Source organism: Mastigoproctus giganteus, chromosome 6 (assembly GCF_048544385.1).
Source record: "Mastigoproctus giganteus isolate SK-2022 chromosome 6, ASM4854438v1, whole genome shotgun sequence".
In the NCBI taxonomy this organism is placed as follows: Eukaryota; Metazoa; Arthropoda; class Arachnida; order Uropygi; family Thelyphonidae; genus Mastigoproctus; species Mastigoproctus giganteus.
In genome coordinates, this window is record NC_143580.1 from 167,359,945 (window position 1) to 167,381,491 (window position 21,547).

General features: G+C 37.9%; 1 protein-coding gene across 1 annotated transcript in view; it reads right to left on the minus strand.

Annotated features, from left to right (window-relative positions):
* Positions 1-1,993: 1,993 nt before the first annotated feature.
* The window catches only part of LOC150084733 (uncharacterized), a 154,910-nt gene continuing 135,356 nt past the window's right edge, over positions 1,994-21,547 (minus strand). Inside the window, exon 2 of the mRNA XM_090375473.1 lies at positions 1,994-2,146. Coding sequence (XP_090231599.1) covers positions 2,001-2,146 — 146 coding nt within the window. The 3' untranslated portion in view covers positions 1,994-2,000. The remainder of the gene's footprint in view (positions 2,147-21,547) is intronic.

Here is a 21,547-nt window from a genome sequence, read left to right on the forward strand (position 1 = left end):
ACAACTGAATACAGTAACTTGCCATCTGGTTTATTGAAAAATAAGTTAATGGTTTGTTCCAATCACAAACTACGGAGGAAGATACTGCATAGGAGCTGCTGGCACGATATGAGGCAGAGAGGAAAGGCCCTAACTTTCATAGATGTTCACTGTAATGAAACTTTTTATATAGTCTTTTAAAGTCAGAAACTAAATAACAATCTACGAAACACAGAAAGATAAATACTATTTATAATATTGATACCAATTTTTTTTTGGGACATGAAAGGAGTGATTTTGATGGAAATCATGAATAAGGAGACAAACCATAGGTGTGGAGATGGTGATGCATGCCTCATAATTTATGTTTTGCCCTTCATTCATTTTGTAAATAAGTGTGAGATAAAGGTTTGTTTGTTATTTGGTTTTTAGGAGCATTAGCAACTAAGGCCATATTGCTCCGGGGATATGTGGTGGTCATTCCCTGACCTTTCTGCATCCTCCGTATTTGGTTGGGATAAAGGATTTTGAGATATATGTAAACCCCCTTGAAGGGAGTTGTATACAATAAAGAATTCTTCTTCTTCTTCTACTGATAATACTTTATGTGGATTAAATTATATCCAAGAAAACGCTATGGATAATTTTAAAGTATATTCTAGGGATCCGAGGTTCTTATAATTTTTTGCGATTGCTTTTTTTAAAATTTAATTTGTATATGTATAAATGTATTGCAGTTTTTAATTTATTGATAATTATTATTGTTTTCAAAGGAATTAGAGCCCCATGATTGCGGAAAAAAAAAAAAAAAAAAAAAAGTTTGAAATGTACTATTTGAAGTGAACAAACTAAAGTTACAAGTTCAACTGGCAAAAATTATGGAAGGTCCACTTCTCCTGCATGACTGTGTGCGCGCGCACGCACACACACACACACACACACACACACACGCTCACACACACACAATTTTTCAAACAAGGGCAGCAATAGCAAAACTGTACTGGATTGTGTTGTCCCACCTAAGATACAGTTAAGATGATGTACTTTCAGACTTCCAGCTTTTTGGTCCAGCAAAGGGTGTCATTTATGAACAAAATATATGTAAATTTATGAACAAAATATATTTAGATTTGAGAGACAATAATGAAGTTGCTGCTGGGATGAATAAGTGGCTCTGAGAGACTGAAGAGAGCTTCTGCTAATATGGAATACTAGCTCTTATGTCCAGGTGGCATAAAAGGTAAAGAAAAAACGATCATGGGAATGTGTAAACATGGGGTGAAAAACATTTACACTGATTTTCAGCAATTTTTCAAGTTTTGTTGAGATAAAAATTGTTGGAAAAAATATTTTGAGTGACACATACTCAAACCAACCACAAAAGACTGACTCAATGAAAGTGACAATGGATTACTGTTTGGGTGTCACTGTAAATTTATGTCATTATGGTATATTATTAAGGCAGTTTTGGTACACTTCGAAACTGACTCTCAGTGTGACAGACAATTAGCTAATGCTCATTTCAGAGTTTTAATTGTGCATGTGTAAATAAATTAATAATAATTCTAAGATGGCAAATAAAAGTTTATTTTTTAACAAATTTTACACACCATCACATATGCAAATATAAAAGGTAACACTAGAAGGAACAAATCGTACAGTGCTGATTGTATGAAACAAAGTATTTAAACAATTTGTTAAACATAAACATTGCAAGGATAGTAAAGTGGCTAAACAACCAAAACATAAAAATCAGAATTCACACAGAATGGTATGTATGTATATATATATATACACACACACACACACACACACACACACACACAAAAAGTGATAACATTACATTACAGAAGGGATAACCATGTTTATACTGTACTTAAGTTTATATTCGCTTTCAAATTTATTAATTTATCAGAAAAAATAATATTCATATATTATTTAAGAACAACTAAAGGTTTCAGTAATGTACAATACCCTAAAAATAACTTGCTTCTTTTGTTTCAGAAGTTCAACATAAACTTTTAGCTGTCATGCTGGGTTTCTTCATACTCATCAGTATCAGAGTCGAGAGTTTCTACTTTTTTAAGCACCAATTTCAATATTTTGCCTTGGCTATCAGAAGGAATTCTGGGAATGCTTGCCTGGTTTCCTGATTTCTCTATAATATCTGAGTAAAATAAAATTTAAAAAATAATTAATGTTTTAAAATTTTAAATCCCATAAAGTGTTTAAAATTATGTAAGAAAATTATTTAAAATTGAATGAATTGTTTTGTTATTAATATGTCATTAGAATTTACCTCACGAAGCACTGTAATATTCATTACATTTTTTGTTTTTTATATTGTAAAATTTCATTAAAATTGGCTTAAAACTTTGAAAAACATTACCTTAGCAAGAGAAATACTTTTCTTGCCATGAGTTTATGTCACTTGTTTCCTCAGAGTTATCTTATTCAAGTGCTGGTAATCAGATCTTCACAGGCTCTGAGAAAATAAACTTATGAAATGAGAAGACACATGCTTGCTTAGAGGAGGTGAGTTTCTGTAGGGAGTCTCCAAAGAGTTGAACTTCTCCACCTTAATATTATACTGTAGATGTTATGAAATGTTTAATAACATGACATAAACTCTGTTTGTGAATGACTTTGAAGCTATATATAGAACATTAATTTAAATTTGAATTTTCAAATTGAGTTTCGGATTTCACAGTTATTTTACTCTGAAATTTTAGTAGCAATTCCAGTATCAAATTTCATCAACAAAGTGCAACTGTGATAGAGGACATCAGTCTTGCATTTTTTTTTTTTTTTTTTTTAATTTCTTTCTCATTTTTATTTAATTCAGTCATACAATCAATTTAAAAGTGAATTGCACAACAGTGTGACATCTGATAAAAATAATTCCACAAAATTTAAAAATTAGAGCAAAAGTAAACTTAGTATAAACTGATTTTTAAAGTTACACAAAATCATCCTAGATGGGAAAGCATTACCATTTAATTAGACAAACTTTGCTGTTTCTTCAAATATTTCTGTGGCTTTGATTTCTTCATAGACAGATTCTTGTGTTTCTTCTTATGTCTGCTTACATCCATCTCTCTCTCTCTCTCTGATGAAAGTTATTTTACAGCAGTTCTCTTCAACTTCTCTTTTTTTAATTTCATCTTCTAGTTTTCTTTATGATTAGCACATTTTTTTCATTTGTAATGAGCTATTTCTAATGTTTCCAGCTGATGAGTTAGATTAGGTTTTTTTTGGACTACCAGGTTATTTTGTATTTGGAAAACTTGTACCACGACACATGATTGTTCTGTTTCTTTAAATTGCATGCATCTGTCCTAAAGCCTGGTTTAAGGATAAAAATCTTGGTGGAGGGGATAATTCCCTATAACTTTGTGCGAGACCAGCTATATTTCAATGCCATATGAAAAAAGAATAATCTTTAAAGGGTTGAAATGCTTCAGCTTAATATTTTTTTTATTAAAAATGTTATAAAACAATTCATTTCAAAATGAACTATTGTCTAGCATATGAAGTAAAATCTATTTATCAATAGCTAATTATATTCCACATAAAATGATATACAGGGTTTCTTCACGGAAAGCTATTCTAATTGTTTCAAAACAAAATTAGCAAGATACATGATTAATATAGACAAACATGCAAAAGCACAGATTTTCTTTATGAGATTCAATGTGCAATAACAATTTGATTTCAATTACGATTAAAAAATATAAACTAAATAAATAAACTGTATATAAAAAACTGCCAAAATGCAGATAGGACACTGATTTGTTATATTCATAGTATGATGCTCCACCAAATAAGCTACAGACAGTCCTAGATAACAAAGCTCTTACCAATGAGAATATATAAGAAATAATAATTTCAATACTAACTGAGTTATGCATTTAAATGTTATCATTTTGTTAAATGTTATTCTACAGGGATGGGATACACTTAAATAGAAAGGATGCAAGAATATTTGCCGATGCTATCGAGTCAATGTTAGGTGGGTCAGAAAATTGCTAGCTTGGGGGGGGGGGAATTCACAGATTAATAGATTAACAGTATCCGCAGACAGAAGTGGTAATGATTCTTGCACTGCTTCTACTGGAATGAGCAGCAGCCCAGAAAGCCAGTTGCTGGGGGTCATGAAACAAGTAAATACATTAGCATTAGCATTAGTAGAGGCATATGTTGCAAGAAAGCAAGCTTATTCAGCATCAGCCAAAAAAAAAAAAAAAAAAACACACACCACTCCCATTTCACCCCTCCATTCGTTCGAAATACCTGTCCAGTTGAGCTTTAAATTTGTTTAGGCTATCAACTTCGACAACAAGTGATGGAAGTCGGTTCCACCAACCAACCACCCGCTGGCCAAAGGCAAATTTCTGCACATCTATCCGACATCTGTCCTTCCTCAATTTGAATTTATGCCCTCTGAGGTGATTATTCTGAGCAAGATGAAGAATCCCATTGGCATTGAGCATGCTCAAACCATTCAAAGCCTTATACACCTCTATCAGATCACCTCGCCGGTGCCTAGACTCCAGACTCTGTAATTTGCAAAACTTAAGCCTTTCTTCGTAAGAGCAACCCTTTGTTCCATTCACTAATCTTGTTGCCCTTCTCTGTAGTACCCGTTCCAGCAGCTCTACATCCTTCTTGAAATGAGGCCTCCAGACCTGTATACAGTACTCAAGATGTGGCCTAACCATTGCCTTCTACAAGGGAATAATCACCTTATCCCTGCTAGAAAAATTCCTGTATATCACTGACAAGACACCATGAGCTACTCTTGCAGCTCGTCTGCACTGCTCAGAGAACTTCATATCTGCCTTCACAATTACCCCCAGGTCCTTTTCATTCTCCAGCACTGTCAGTGTAGTACCGTAGAGTTGATACGTTGCTCTGGGGTTACTGTTTCCCATATGTAGTACTTTACATTTGTCAATGTTAAACTTCATTTGCCACCTCTCAGCCCATCTGTTTAACCTTTCCAGATCCTGTTGCAGCAGCATAGCGTCAGTAGTGTCCTTAACAACCCTGCCAACCTTTGTATCATCTGCAAACATGGACATTAAACTTGATATCCCATCATCAGTATCATTCATAAACACCGAAAACAACAACGGATCCAACACTGAACCCTGAGGAACTCCACTAATAACATTAGTCCACGTTGAGCAGTGTCCATCGATTACCACTCTCTGTCTTCTGCCACTCAACCATCCCCTTATCCATAGCAGCAATTTGCCTCCAATGCCACACTGCTCCAATTTGTGCAGCAGTCTTCCATGTGCAACAGTATCAAAAGCCTTTCTAAGATCCAAATATATAATATCAAAGTTATTCCCTGCATCCAGTTCTTTTGTAACTACATCATAGTATCCAATCAAATTGGTCAGGCAAGACCTGCCCTTAACAAAACCATGCTGCGTCTGAGCTATAACTGAATTCTTGTCTAGATGATCCTGCAGTGCTTCTTTAACCAGTGCCTCCATTAATTTACCTGGAACAGAAGTTAAACTAACAGGTCTATAATTACTTGTGTCAGCCTTTGATCCTCCTTTGTGAATTGAGGTTACATTTACACATCTCCAGTCTATGGGTACCTCCCCTGAGTCCAAAGAAGCTTTCATAATTATGGCTAGGGGTTTGCTTACTTCCTTTGCTGCCTCCTTTAATATAACTGGATAGATCCCATCCACCCCAGGTGCCTTTTTTATGTTAATCCTCAACAATCTCTCCTCCACTTTCCTCTCAGTTATTACAAAATCATCCAGCTCACTGCCAATGTTTACTTTACCTACATCATTCTCCTTCCTGAATAACTCCTCATGCGTGAATGTAGATGCAAAATACTCGTTTAGATTGTTAGCCACCTGAGCAGGATCCTCAACTGTTGAACCATCAATATCCAGTGGACCAATCTGATTCATCGCTTTCCTTCTTGAGTTTAAATATGTAAAGAACTCTTTTCTGTTTTTCTTTGCATCCTTTGCCAAGGATTTTTTGTAGTCTGCCTTTGCCTGCCTAATCTCCTTTGTAACTTGGTTACAGATCAACTTGTATCTATCATAGGCTTCTGTGTCATGTGTTAATTTGTATGTATCCCATGCATGTTTCTTCTCTGCCATATGCCTCATCAGTTCATCTGACAACCATTTAGGCCTAAACCTTGAACAATATTTCTTAGTTGGTATGTAAAGCCTGGTAGCCTCCAAGATTAGTTCCTTGAATGCTTCCCATTTTGAGTTTGCTGTTGGTAACATCATCAGTTGGTCCCACTGTATAGAATTTAAATACTGTCTCAGACCATCATAGTCGCCTTTACGAAAACAAAAACCCTTCCCTTTACCTCTGATGGTAGTTACCTCCTTGAGTAAATCCCACTTCAACACACTGTGATCACTGCCACCTAGTGGTTCATTTATCTGCAGATTCTTAATGCATGAAGAATCACTACTGATAATCAGATCAAGAGTATTGCTCCCTCTTGTTGCCTCACGAACATGCTGATGTAGAAAACAATCATCCAATAAATCCACAAAAGCCTTGCTAGTGTGCGAGTGACCAACCCACAAATTCCAGTCAATATCTGGGAAATTAAAATCCCCCATTATAAGACTCTCTGATTTACTGGCCCACTCTATTTCCCTGTACAATATCTTATTATACTCATCAGAGTCATTAGGCCTATAGCACACTCCTACTCTCAATTTTGATTTCCCTATGCTTATGTCACACCAAACTGACTCGACACTGCCCTGTCCATCGATGTCGACTGGTTCACTTCCTTGGACTTTATGTGTTTCTTAATTAATAGCATAACCCCTCCTCCCCTCCTGTCCTGTCTATCCTTTCTATACACATTGTATTCCCCAAATTCCAGTTCCGCATTACTTATATCTGTGTGACACCACGTCTCTGATATCCCAACAATATCTGCCTTTGATGTTTTGAGCAATACCTCAAATTCATGAAATTTATTTACCAAACTCCTAGCATTGGTGTACACGCAGGTATACATGCACCTGTTTCTATTCTTAGCTACCCTAACACAACCCATGTGTTTACTTGTACCGCAATGACTCCCAGCAGTCTCTGAAATATCCTGCATCTTGTTTTTCAGGCTTCTGCTCATTTCAATAGAAGCAGTGCAAGAATCACTTCCACCTCTGCCAGTGGCTACTGTTAATCTATTAGTCCTTGTATCCCCCCAAATAGCAGTTTTCCGACCCACCTAACACTGCCTCGACAGCATCAGCAAAAATTCTTGCACCCTTTCTATTTAAGTGTATCCCATCCCTGTATAAGCAATCTCTCCTGTTAACAAGTACAGTCCAGGCTGAAAAAAATTCTACCCCTTGAGCCTTGCACAATCCCTCCAGGGCCGAATTGATCGACAAGGCTCTCATCATATACTCCCTCCTATCGTGTCTGGGCAGAATTGCAGACACTTTCAAATTCAACCCTAATTCACGGTTTTTTTCAACAGTGACCTGTACTTGCTAAGTAATTCCGCCGGTCTCCTACTCTTAATATCATTAGTGCCAACGTGTACAACTATATCACCTTTTGTGCCCTTAAAAGATGATATCTGCTCTACAACGTCATCAACCTTTGCTCCTGGCAGACATACCCTGGTCCTATTCCACCTATCCTTTTTACAAAGCATGTTCCCCGTTTCCCTGACAATAGAGTCACCAACAACTACTAGTTCCTGTGGGACCAGTGCATTCTGCCTAGGGGGCTGCCTCTGTGTTGCCTGATGACCAAGTGCAAGCTCTGGCATTGATGTGGGCAGCTGAGAGCTTGATGGGACCCTGAATTTATTTCCTTCGAGGGCATCCACCCTGTCCTTCAAGCTCTCATAAAGGCCCATAACAACGCTGAGTTGTCGCCTGATTTCCTTGCACTCCTTACATCGTGCACACACAAAGACATCCCCCTTGGCAGTATCATGTCCCGTACCCGACTGCTCCGCAAACAAACAGTGCATTTTACATGGGCTGTGTTAGAGTAACTAAGAGTAAGAACAGGTGCATGTATACTTGTACACCAATGCTAGGAGTATAGTAAACAAACTGATGAATTTGAAGTGCTGGTTAAGACATCCAAGGCAGACATTGTTCGGATATCACATTCTTGGTGTCACTCGGATATAAGGGATGCAGAATTGGAATTTGGGGAGTACAATGTGTACAGAAAGGATAGACAGGATAGGAAGGGAGGAGTGGTTATGCTGTTAGTTAAGAAACACACAAAATCTAAGGAAGCGCATCCAATTGACATAGATGGACAGTGCAATGTTCAGTCAGTTTGGTGTAACATAAGCACTGGAAAAGCAAAAATGAGGGTAGGAGTTTGTTATAGGCCTAATAACTCTGATCAGTAAAATGAACAATTATACAGAGAAATAGAGTGGGCTAGAAATTCAGAGTATCTTATAATGGGGGATTTCAACTTCCCAGATATAGACTGGATGACTGTTTTCTACAGCAGCATGTTAGAGAGGCCACAAGAGGGAGTAACACTCTTGATCTGATTATCAGCAGTAATTATTCATGCATTAGGAATTTACAGATAAAGGAACCACTATGTAGCAGTGATCACAGTGTACTGATTTGGGATTTACTTAAAGACATAACTACCATCAGGGATAAAGGGAATGGTTTTTGCTTTCGTAAAGGCGACTTCAGTGGTCTCAGAGATTTTTTAGGTTCTATACAGTGGGACAAACTGATGACATTACCAAGAGCAAATTCTAAATGGGAAGCATTCAAGGAAGTAATCTTGGAAGCTACTAGGCCTTTTGTTCCAATTAAGAAATACTGCTCTAGATTCAGGCCCAAATGGATGTCAGATGAAGTAATGAGACTCGTGGCAGAGAAGCAAAATGCATGGGATGCACATAGATTGTCAGGCAACACAGAAGCTTATGGTAGATACAAGCTAGTCTGTAATCGAGTCACAAAGGTGGTTAGGCAAGCGAAGGCAGATTATGAAAAATCTTTGGCAAAGGATGCAAAGAAAAACAGCAAAGACTTCTTTACTTATATAAACTTTAAAAGTAAGGGGATGAATTAGATTGGTCCACTTGATATCAATGGTTTGACGGTGGATGATCATTCTCAGATAGCTGCCGAACTAAATGAGTAATTTGCATCTACATTCATACATGAGGAGTTATTCAAGGAGAGGGCCAGATGTTTATCAAACTCTTACTGAAAGTTAAATGATATTGTAATAACTGAGAGCAAAAATGGTGGAGAAATTGTTGAAATTAAACATAAGAAAGGCACCTGGGGTGGATGGGATCTATCCAGTTATATTAAAGGAGGCAGCAAAGGAAGTAAGCAAACCCTTAGCCATAATTATGAGAGCATCCTTGGACTCGAGAGAAGTCCCTATGAACTGGCAATATGCAAATGTATCTCCAACTCACAAAGAGTGACACAAGTAATTATAGACTTGTTAGTTTAACTTCTGTTCCAGGGAAAATAATGGAGTCACTGGTTAAAGAAGCATTACAGGATCATTTAGACAAGACTGCAGCAATAATTCAGATACATCATGGGTTTGTCAATGGGAAGTCTTGTCTGACCAATTTGATTGGATACTATTATGTGGTAACAAAGCAACTGGATGCAAAAAATAATTCTGATATCATATACTTGGATTTCAGAAAAGCTTTTGATACTGTTGCACATGGAAGACTACTGTACAAATTGGAGTAGTATGGAATTAAGGGTAAGTTGCTACAATGGACAAAAGGATGGTTGAGTGAGAGAGACGGCGGAGAGTGGTGGTCAATGGTCTTTGCTGCCTCCTTTAATATAACTGCTCTACGTGGACTAATGTTATTAGTGGTGTCCCTCAGGGTATGGTGTTGGGCCCATTGTTGTTTTGTATATTTATCAATGATATTGATGAAGGTATATCAGGCTTAATGTCAAAGTTTGCGGTGATACAAAGATTGGCAGGGTTGTTAATAACAGTAATGACAGGGAAAAGCCCATCTGCCCAACTTTTCCAGACAGGATCTGGAAAAGTTGGGCAGATGGGCTGAAAAGAGGCAACTGAAGTTTAATATTGACAAATGCAAAGTACTGCATATGGGTAGCAGTAATCCAAGAGAAATGTATCAAATATGTGGTGTTACACTCAGGGTAGTGGAGAATGAAAGAGACCTTGGGGTAATCGTGCAGTCAGATATGAAGTTTTCTGAGCAGTGCAGTCAGGCTGCTGGAGGTCATGGAGTCTTGTGAATGATATACAGGAATTTTGTGAGCAGGGATAAGGAGGTGATTATCCGCTTGTATAAGGCAATGGTCAGGCCACACCTTGAGTACTGCTTACAGGTCTGGAGGCCTCATTTTAGGAAGGATATAGAGTTGCTAGAATGCGTATAGAGAAGGGCAACAAGACTGGTGAAGGGAACAAAGGGCCGCTGTTATGAAGAAAGGCTTTAATTCTGCGAATTGCAGCTTCTGAAGGCATCTGCGAGGCGATCTGATTAAGGTGTATAAGTCCTTGAATGGATTGAACAGGCTTAATGCTGATGGGATTCTTCCTCTTGCTCAGATTACAAACCTGAGGAGCATAGATTTAAACTGAGAAAAGACAGTTGTAGAATAGATGTGTGGAAGTTTGCCTTTAGCCAGCAGGTAGTTAATTGCTGGAACAAACTTCCATCTCTTGTGGAAGTTGATAGCTAAATAAATTCAAGACAGCACTAGACAAACATTTGGAATGAATGGATCAGTGAAATGGGAAGGGGTTTTTTTTTTTTTTTTTTGGCTGATGCTGTATAAGCTTGCTTTCTTGCATCATGTGCCTCTACTAATGCTAATGCTAATTTCAGACTGTAATTTTAGAAGTTTCTTAATCAGATTTTATCAGGATTTATTTTTCATTCTTTCTTCCCTTTTTTTATTTATTTTTGATTATTATTATTATTTATTTCAATAATACAAACAACTGAGAAACAGAACTATACAACAGTTTGATGTACAATAAAAGTGATGAGTATTACCTACAAATCAGAAAATTAGATGAAAAATAAAACTTTCATTTATCAATTATGCAATACCATCTTTGAAAAGTAAAACATATGCTTTTAAATCAATAAATACTATCATTTCTTCAAATGTGTCTGTACCTTTCAATTTATTCGATGACAGAGAATGTTCCTTCTTGTCTTCTTAAGCACACCTCTTCTTTTTTCACTGAAGAATTTTCAATTCTTTACCGGTTCTCTTGATTGCATTTTTTAATTCTTTAGTTTTCTTTTCATTTAATGCATTTTGACATTTTTTGGAAGTTTTTTTTTTTTTTAAATACTAATAATCATTATTTATGTGATTCAGACAATTTCCGATGCTTCCAGTCAACCAGTTGGAATGTTTTGGAAATTACATCAGGCAACCTATATAGCATATATAGCATATAATATATAGCATCAGCATTTTGCATTTGTAAATTGTATTAAGGGAATGAAAATCTCTATACCTCTATAACTGGCCAAATTCCTTGAAAAGCTCACAATAATCTGCCCATGTCATCAACAAATTCAGACTCAGAATTTTTCACTAACTTGATACAGAGGTTTCAGTCAGTGAGATATGGACCAGTGGACAATTAGTGTCTTCATGTAGATTCTCAATAAGAACACTCTTTGTTTACAGTGACATTGAAAAGAATTAATTTTCTTTTGCCAAATCTATCTCTGGTTCATCTAATTTATTTTTGGTTACCAGTTCATTCCTTCAAAGTACATCAATCAAGATTCTTTAGTGTACTTAATAATATTTTGTGTGATGTTTTCACACAACAGTAATACATTTAAATCTATTAAAACTGTGCCTCTGCAATGTCATGTGAAACAGAGGAATGTATTTCCTAACTGTTTTACAAGATATTATACTTCTAATGCCAATATAATGAATACCTGAAATTTTCTTTCTTTCGCACATCAGTCAATTCATATTTCTAGCATTTTTTTTTTCAGAAAAAAATAAATTTCTAGATGTTTTCAGCTTCTTTCATGATGCTTTCCTGAACCATAACCAATTGCTGATATCAAGCTTTGATTTACAAAGAGTAAAAAATGCCCTGTATTTATTACCAGATAGTCACAGCCATCAACATTACTATTTATTATTTCTGTTTCATCTCAAGCAATTTTCTTAGGAAGCCAACTTCCTTGGCATCATGCTGGTAATTTTTTTTCACACATTATCTGCAACAACAACAACAACAACAGCAAAAATTAGAATGACAGTTTTAAAAGAGCAAATGTTTTAAGCACTGACACAATATTATCCCCTCACAATGAGATGCTCATAGGAATTTCTATTTCATCATTGGGGTATGGGTGCCAAATTAAAGTCTTTAAAAAATGTTAATGTTAAAAAAAAAAAAAAAACAGAGTGTGGAGGCCTACCTTGTAATTCCTTAATCTTCTTGATTTGGCTCAATGATCTGAACATCCTGAAAATTAAAATGTTACCAACTGCTTCTGTAATTACTACCAAATGGAAAAAAACATTGTAAAAAAAAGCTCATGTAGCAGGAAGGCATAAGATTACCATTCCATGGTAATTATCAACACTCTGTTGACATGGTAAGTCAATGGAGTGTTGATAATCAGAGGATTGTGGTATCACTAATACATTATTCAGTTAAATTCTTCAGTTGACATTTCATAATAGGCTAAAGCTGCTGTGCACTATCCCCCAATAATTGAGATTTATGAAAAACATTGAATTATACAATGATCATTATTATTCAAAATAACACTACAGTTTTATTCATCATATGAAAAGCTTCATGCTTATTGAAAGAGTATTACATATTAAGTAATTAAACTTTCTGCCAAAAAAAACAAAACAAAGAAAAATGAATTTTTTTTTTTTTTTTTATAAAATGATGTGAGGCATTTCAACTGCTGAAATCCCTCTGAACTTTGAAGGTACGCATTTTGGTACACTTTGGAGACAACCAGAAATGCCTTGGAAGTTGTTCCAAGTTGACTTCAAGGTGTACCACAAATACAGAACATTTCCCTTTCAATGAAGTAGCCTATATTTGTAAATTCATCTTTTGATTTCAATATCAATTTAGAGATTTCTTTTTGTTTACCTTCTTATATTTTCTAGAAATTATGATCTACAGTTACTCAAAGTTCAGTGTTAACACATCTTTTTTTTTACCAATGTGAATTCATCTACTATGAATTCATCTACTCAGAGGAGAACTATAGGTTCAACACCATTCTGTTGTTGGGATTACAATACAAAATATAGTGTACAGATAAAGTAGAAATATGGACATTAGAAAAAACAGTAGTGCATAAATTACAGTAGTCAGTTTATTGAAAACTGTCCAATTACTGAATACAGAGTTGCTTTATTAATCATTTGCCATGTTATTAAATTTAGAAAGTATCTTACCTGTGTAAGTGTAAGGCTCTTCAATCACTAAAAAAGAAAACAAATGATGAATAACCTGTGAACAGAACTGATGACCTGTAGGCACCATGCTATTAAAACATCAAAGCAGCCAAAAGAGAGTGATAACTGCATTTTTCTAAATTACGTATTTCCTCTTTACCAATCTCTTAGCATATACAGTAAACCATTTAAAATCTGGTACCCTTGGGGATTGGGAAGTGCTGATTTTCAATTTTCTGGATTTTAGGTAAGTAAACCTAATAGTTTTGCAGTTATAGAGGATCATATTTCAATAAATATTAAGCACAAACAACAAATGAACTTACATCTGTAAATATTTATAATGAATATCTTGTCTTTTCATCTTTAGATCCAGCATGATTCCATCATATCATCTTATGCAGCATCAGCCAAAAAAAAAAAACAAAAAAAAAACCAACCACTTCCATTTCACCCCTCCGTTAGTTCGAAATACCTGTCCAGCTGAGCCTTAAATTTAAATTAAGCATAAGAACAGGTGCATGTATATTTTCATTTACACCAATGCTATGAATACAGTAAATAAATTCGATGAATCTGAAGTGCTGGTCAAGCCATCAAAGGTGGATATTGTTGGGGTATCAGAGATGTGGTGTCACACAAATAAAAGGAATGCAGAATTAGAATTTGGGGAGTACAATGTGTACAGAAAGGTCAGACAGGATAGGAAGGGAAGAGAGTTTAGCTGTTAGTTAAGAAATACAAAATCTAAGACAGTGCACACAGTTGACTTGGTTGGCCCAGAGGCATTACTATGGTTGATGGCACCCCTTGAAAACTGTTCTTTAAAATTCTGGCTGAATTCTTATATTGGTACTCAAACTGGTTGCTCGTTATAATACTGGTTACAAAATAACAAAAACAAAATACACTTTTATTGTTAAAACAATGAAACATATTTTAAAAAAAATTAAACTTATATTTGGAGCCCAGGACATGTGCCCCACCCTAGTCATGCCACTGGGGGTGGTAGTGCAATGCTGGTCAGTTTGGTGTGACATAAGCATTTGAAAACCAAAAAATCAGTCATTGACTAATGACTTTGATAATTAGCACGAACAACTGTACAGAGAAATAACGTAGGCCAGTAAATCAAAATGTCTGGTAATGGAGGATTTTAATGTCCCAGCTATTGACTAGAATTGTGGGCATGGTTACTCGCACACACTAGCAAGACTTTTATAGATTTATTAAATGACTGTTTCCTACAGCAGAATGTTTGAGAGGCAACCAGAGGGAGTAATACTCTTGATCTGATTATCAGCAGTGATTGTTCATATGTTAAGAATCTGCAGATAAAAGAACTGCTAGGTGGCAGCGATCACAGTGTACTGATGTTTGTTTGTTATTTGGTTTTTAGGAGCATTAGCAACTAAGGCCATATTGCTCCTTGTGTGTGTACTGATGTGGGATTTACTTAAAGATGTAAATACCATCAGGGGTAAAGGGAAGGGTTTTTGCTTCCATAAAGGTAGCAACAGTGGTCTCAGACAGATTTTAAATTCTATACAGTGGGACCAACAGAAAATTCTAAATGGGAAGCATTCAAGGAATTAATCTTGGAAGCTACTAGGCTTTTCATACCAACTAAGAAACACTGTTCAAATTTTAGGCCTAAACGGATGTCAGATGAACTAATGAGACTCATGGCAGAGAAGAAAAATTCAAGGGATGCATATAAATTATCAGGTGACACAGTAGCCTATGGTATATATAAACTAGTCTGTAATCAAGTCACAAAGAAGGTCAGGCAGGCGAAGGATGAAAAAAAAAAAAACCCAGCAAAGACTTCTTTACTGCTATTAATTCTAGAAGGAAGGGGATGATAAATCAGATTGTTCCACTTAATATCAATGGTTCGACTGTTGATGATCCTGCTCATGAACCTGAAAAACTGAATAAGTATTTTGCATCTACATTCACATGCCTTTGGCCATGACAGCACATTTGCAACTTCAATTATATTTATCCACATTGTATTCATCTAGTTGCAATAAAGATTCATTCTCTCTCTCTCTCTCTCTCTCTGTCGAGAAGTGGAAGCTCCCTATTAACAATACTCTAAAAAGTGAAACATAAGAAAGGCACCTGGGGTGGATTGGATCTATTCAGTTATATTAGGGAAGGCAGCAAAGGAAGTAAATAAACCCTTAGCTATAATTATGAGGGCATTCTTGGATTCAGGGGGGTCTCCATGGACTGGAGAAGATCAAATGTATCCCCAATTCACAAAGGGGATTAAAGGATGACATGAGTAATTACAGATCTGTTAGTTTAACTTGTTCCAGGGAAAGTAATGGGGTCACTGGTTAAAATAGCAATGCAGGATCATTTAGACAAGACTGTAGTTATAGTTCAGACACAGCATGGGTTTGTCAGGAGGAAACCTTGCCCAATCAATTTGATAGGATACCACGATGTGGTCAAAGGAACTGGATGCAAAAAAAATAATTTTGATATATATACTTGGATTTCAGGAAAGCTTTTCATACTGTTGCACATAAAAGGCTGGTGAGCAGGAGAAGACAGAAAGTGGTAATCAATGAATGCTGCTCTTTGTAGACTAATGTTATTAGTGGATTCTCCCAGGGTTCAGTGATGGGATCACTGTTGTTTTCAATAGAACTTTTGGTGTAAAAACACACGTCTTTGTTCGTAAGAGCCATTTATATTACAGTAGTAATATAAAGGATGATTTAATTGTATTGTATCTCATATTGTGACTACCTTCACAATGAGTTACCGCGACATTGCACTACCCCGAATAAGTAATGCTTCACCAATGGAGAAGACTATTGTTACTGATTATTGGCAGACACCACCACCCAGATGGTACCATTTCAAGGCTTATTGGTCTATCATCAGTGGGCAGGTACTCTGGTGTTGCAATCATGCCAACCCAGTTATGGAATATAACTTCACAATAAGAGATGCCAAAAGGTGTACATAGTACTAAAAAGAGATAAATGCACAAGGCATAATAAACTACAAACTTGAAATTCATATGCAACTTTCAGCATTAATAAACAATTCTTTGTTCGTAATAACGAACTACAGTAGTAGTTTTTTTTTTTGTTTGTTTTGTTTTGGTTTTATTGGCGCATTAGCTACTAAGGCTATAATGCGCCAAGACCATGTCATTTATAAAAAAATTTAAACTTTAAACTTTCAGTGACCTAACTAGTTAGGTCACTATGTCAAGAAGTATAAGAAAAATGTAAATTTTATAAACGAGTAAAAATATTTATTGATTTTAAAAATCTAAAAATAGCAGACACATTGTCATTGTCAGATAAAATCTGACTGAGTGTATACGGCTCAGTCAGATGATTAAAAGCAGTAGGACGGATATTGCTAAAATCTGGGCATTCAACTAAAATGTGTCTTATTGTTAAAATTGTGCCACAGGACACACACATAGGGGGGTCATCAGCCCTCAGCAGAAATGAATGAGTTAAATGACTGTGTCCTGTGCGGGTCCGGGCAAGAACAACTTCCTCCTTACGATTCCTGCGCAGACTAGACTGCCACGGTTCAATTACAGGCTTTATACAATATAGTTTATTTCCAGTCTGTCTATTCCACGAGTCCTGCCATTGGGAGTGTATGTTTTGGTGTATTATTTGCCTGTAGTCTGTATAGGGGACTGACAGGCAGCGGTTATTATTGGGAATTGCTGATTTTTCTGCGGCGTCAGCCAAATCATTTCCCCTGATCCCAATGTGGCTGGGAATCCAGCAGAAGCGGATATCATATTCGCGTTCATAGAGAACGTGAATCTTCTGCTGAATGCTAGACAGAACTGGATGAGGATTATATCTCACAGATATTAAAGCCTGTAACATGCTAAGAGAGTCGGTATATAAAATGAACCGTTGGTACTGGCATTCACTAATGTGATCCAAGGCTAACTCTATAGCATGCAGCTCTGCAGTAAATATACTGCATTCAGAGGGAATCTTCTCCGATGTAGTGCTGTCTGTAAAGACAGCAGCAGATCCCACATATGATTCCGATTTCGAACCGTCTGTGTAGACTGGCGCGAAGTCGGAATGTTCAGCTCGGTGTGCTGAATAAAGCTGCAGGTAGACCGATGATGGACTGTCCGACTTTCCCCAATTTCTGAGGGACAAGTCACATACCGGGACATGAGCATGCCAGGGTGGAAAGGGTTGCTTTGGTGTTTGGGCAACCTTGTCTACCTTGATATTAAGTTCTTTGAGTAGCTCTTGGAGACGAATACCAAAAGGACGATTGGCAGTCTTACGTGTGTTGTACAAATTTTCCCATCGTGGCTCAAAAACGAATGGCCACGTAGGATGGTCTGGCAGGGATTTCAGTTTTAAGGCGTATTTTAGAGACAACTGCTTACGACGAAGCGATAACGGTGGTTCGTTTGCTTCGACGTATAAGCTCTGGACAGGAGATGTTCGAAATGCTCCAGTAGCAATACGTAGGGCCTGATGATGGACAGGGTCCAACCATCGAAGGGCACTGTCTCTGGCTGAGGAATATACCTGGGACCCATAATCTAGTTTGGATTGCACAAGTGCACGGTAAAGCCGAAGAAGGGTACATCGGTCTGCTCCCCATGATGTACAGGAGAGCGAGCGGAGAATATTAAGCCCACGTGTGCACTTTGTGTGGAGTTGACGAATATGATCCAAAAAGGTCAGTTTTTTATCGAATATGAGTCCCAAGAATTTTGTGTTCGCTGCTACTGGAATAGCATTTTGTCCGAGCCTTAATTCAGGTTCAGGATGAAGATTACGCTTGCGACAAAAGTGTACGCAAACGGTCTTCTCCGGCGAGAACCTGAAGCCATTAGCAAGTGCCCAAGGAATTCAGACTATCAATGGCTTTCTGCAGTTGTCTTTCAATAACCCTCATGTTGCACGACTGACAAAAAATGCTAAAGTCATCAACATAGAGGGCACTGTTTACAGTTGGAGGAAGTTGTTCTGTGATTGAATTTATTTTGATGGCAAAAAGCGTGACACTTAATACTGATCCTTGTGGTACTCCCTCCTCTTGGCTAAAGGAGCGAGAGAGTGAGGATCCCACACGAACTTGGAACAATCGTTTGGCTAAAAAGTTTTGAATAAAAAAAGGGAGATGCCCTCTAAGGCCTAGGCTATGTAAATCTTTTAAAATGCCAAATCTCCAAGTTGTGTCGTACGCTTTTTCCATGTCAAAGAACACCGACACCAAGTGTTCGTGTTTTAGGAAAGCATTCCGGATGGATGCTTCCAATCTAATAAGGTGGTCCAAAGTGGACCGGTTCCTTCGGAAGCCGCACTGGATGTTGGAGAGAAGGTCATTTGATTCTAGATACCATATTAAACGAGAATTAACCATTCTCTCCAGGATTTTGCACAGACAGCTAGTCAGAGCAATAGGACGATAGTTGGTGGTGACTTTTGGATCCTTTCCTGGCTTAGGGAAGGCAAGAACGATTGCCTTTCGCCAGGAGTCCGGAAACTGCCATTCAGTAAAGATTTTGTTATACAGAAGGAGCAGACAATCCATAGATTTTGGTGAAAGATTTTTAATCATTTCATAATGGATGCCATCTGGTCCAACGGCACTTGCTTTGGAAAGAGCGAGGGCTCTTTCCAGTTCTTGAATAGTGAAATCCCCGTTGTAGGGATAAATGCTCTTAGATTTAAAGTTAAGTGCCTGTTTTTCGATTTTATATGTCAGGACCAGGAACTCTGGGGAGTACGAGGATGTTAGAGAATGTTTCCCCAAGAGCATTGGCTATTGCAGTTGGATCTGCAATAGCGCATCCATTATAATCTAGGATTGAAGAAGGGTGGGATGTATATTTTCCCTTCATTTTCCGGATTTTATCCCAGACTACCTTAGAGTTGGTAGACTGGTTAATAGATGATGTAAAACGGATCCACGATTCCTTTTGACTCCGACGGCGGATATATCGTGCATTGGCTCATGCACGTTTAAAGGCTATAAGGTTGGTCGTAGTAGGATATCGGCGGAATATCCCCCACGCTTTGTTTTGAGCCTTTTTTGCTGCTGTGCATTGTGAATTCCACCAAGGTTTAGGAAATGGTGGAAACCGGGCAGATGTTTTTGGAACAGCATTCGCAGCTGCTTGGACAATATTTTCTGTGATGGACTTAACTGCATCATTGATAGACTCTTGACTGCCTGTGCTAAGATCAAAATTTGCCTGATGTTGGAAGGCAGTCCAGTCAGCCTGATCAATCTTCCACCGTGGTAACCTAAAAGGAAGACATGGTCTCCCACTGTGTAAGAAGGTTATCACGGGGAAGTGATCGCTTCCGTATGGATTCTCCTCCACCTCCCAAGTGAGTGAAGGGAGTAGAGAAGGGGAGCAGATAGAGAGATCAATGGCAGAAAAAGTACGGGTAGGCATGTGGAAGAAGGTGTTTGTTCCAGTATTTAGAAGGGAAAGGTCATTGTCATTGAGCATACGCTCTATGACTCGTCCCCTTCCGTTGATGTTAGCGCTACCCCACAGGGTGTTATGTCCATTCATATCCCCGAGAAGTAAGAAAGGGGGGAGGCAACTGCGTTAGAAGATCATCAAGGTCTGCCTGGGAGATGTCAGTCCCAGGTGGCAAATAGATAGAGCACACAGTTAATAAAAATCCCACCGTAAGGCGAATTGCAACAGCCTCTATGCTAGTTGTAATTAGTAAGGGCTGCACTGGGGTCTGGTTACCCACAAGGATAGCCACTCCCCCATGTACAGAGCCATCCGCAATTCTATCCTTACGAAAAATTGTGGTGTTATGCATCGTGGGATCGTCATTTGCCTTTAGGTATGTCTCCTGCAAGCAAAAGCAAACTGGCTCCTGCTTTTGCAGGAGGGCCTTGATGTCATCTATATTTCGCCGGAATCCACGACAATTCCATTGTAGGAATTTAGCCATTATTTTGGCTTGGTGGGTCCATAAGGCGGCTTCCGAGGTGCTGAGGGCTTACTTTTATCAGTCTTGGGTCTATCTTTTTTGGGGAAGAATGGACGCTGTCCCGTGTCCATTTCTTCCTCCGCAAAGAGTTCCAAGACTGAATCTTCGGGTACCTCCTTCTGCTCGACATCCATCTTTTCTTGGGTACTAGGGGGGACTTCCCCTTTTTTATTCTTATCTTTCATAATTATCTTTGTTGCTTGTGGAGCATTAGGAGGTACCGATATAGGAGTGGCAGCTGATTGGTCCTTCTGTGCAGGTTTTTGTGAACTTAAGAGATAACGCGCGATGGGAGTGAAAAACTCCTTTGGAGGAATGGTCATGTCCGTCTGAGTTCCGACGGAACATCTCCCTGCTACCTTCTGGGCGTAGGTAGGTTTGTTGATATTCAGGGGTTTGACTGATTTCCTTGCCTCCTGGTATGATATATTTAGCTCTGCCTTCAGCCGTTGAATTTCTTTTTCTTCTTTCCACCTCTGGCATGCTCATGAATAGGCCGGGTGTTCGCCTTCACAGTTAATACAGGTGGGTTTTACGGCTGAACATGCTGTTGTTTCGTGGTCCTTTGCACCGCATCGAGCACATGCTAGGACTCCACAGCAGGCCATTTGAGAATGTCCATACTTCTAGCATTTAAAACACTGTAAAGGGTTCGGAATGTATGGACGCACTGAACAGTTGATGTATCCAGCTTTAATCTCATCAGGAGGTTTAGGAGTGTTAAAAGTCAGGATAACGCTCCTGGTTTTAACAATTTTTCCATCCCTTCGTGCAGTGATTCTCTTGACGGCAATGACTCCCTGTGGTTTTAATTCGGAGCGGATTTCCTCCTCGGTTACGTCGAGAAGGTCCCACTCCGAAATGACACCTCTTGATGAATTGAGTGTTCTGTGTGGTGTCACAGTTATAGGGATTCCTCCGATTGATGTTGTTCGGAGTAGATGTTCTGATTGCCTGTCATTTTTAGTTTCAATTAAAAGGTCTCCAGAACGAAGCCTTTTAGGGTGAACCTGCTAACCCATCTAACCCTTTTTGAATAAAAAAGGGCGACATTTTACCAATCGGTGTCTCATTGGTAGAATGCATGATTAAGAACCTTGGGACTGG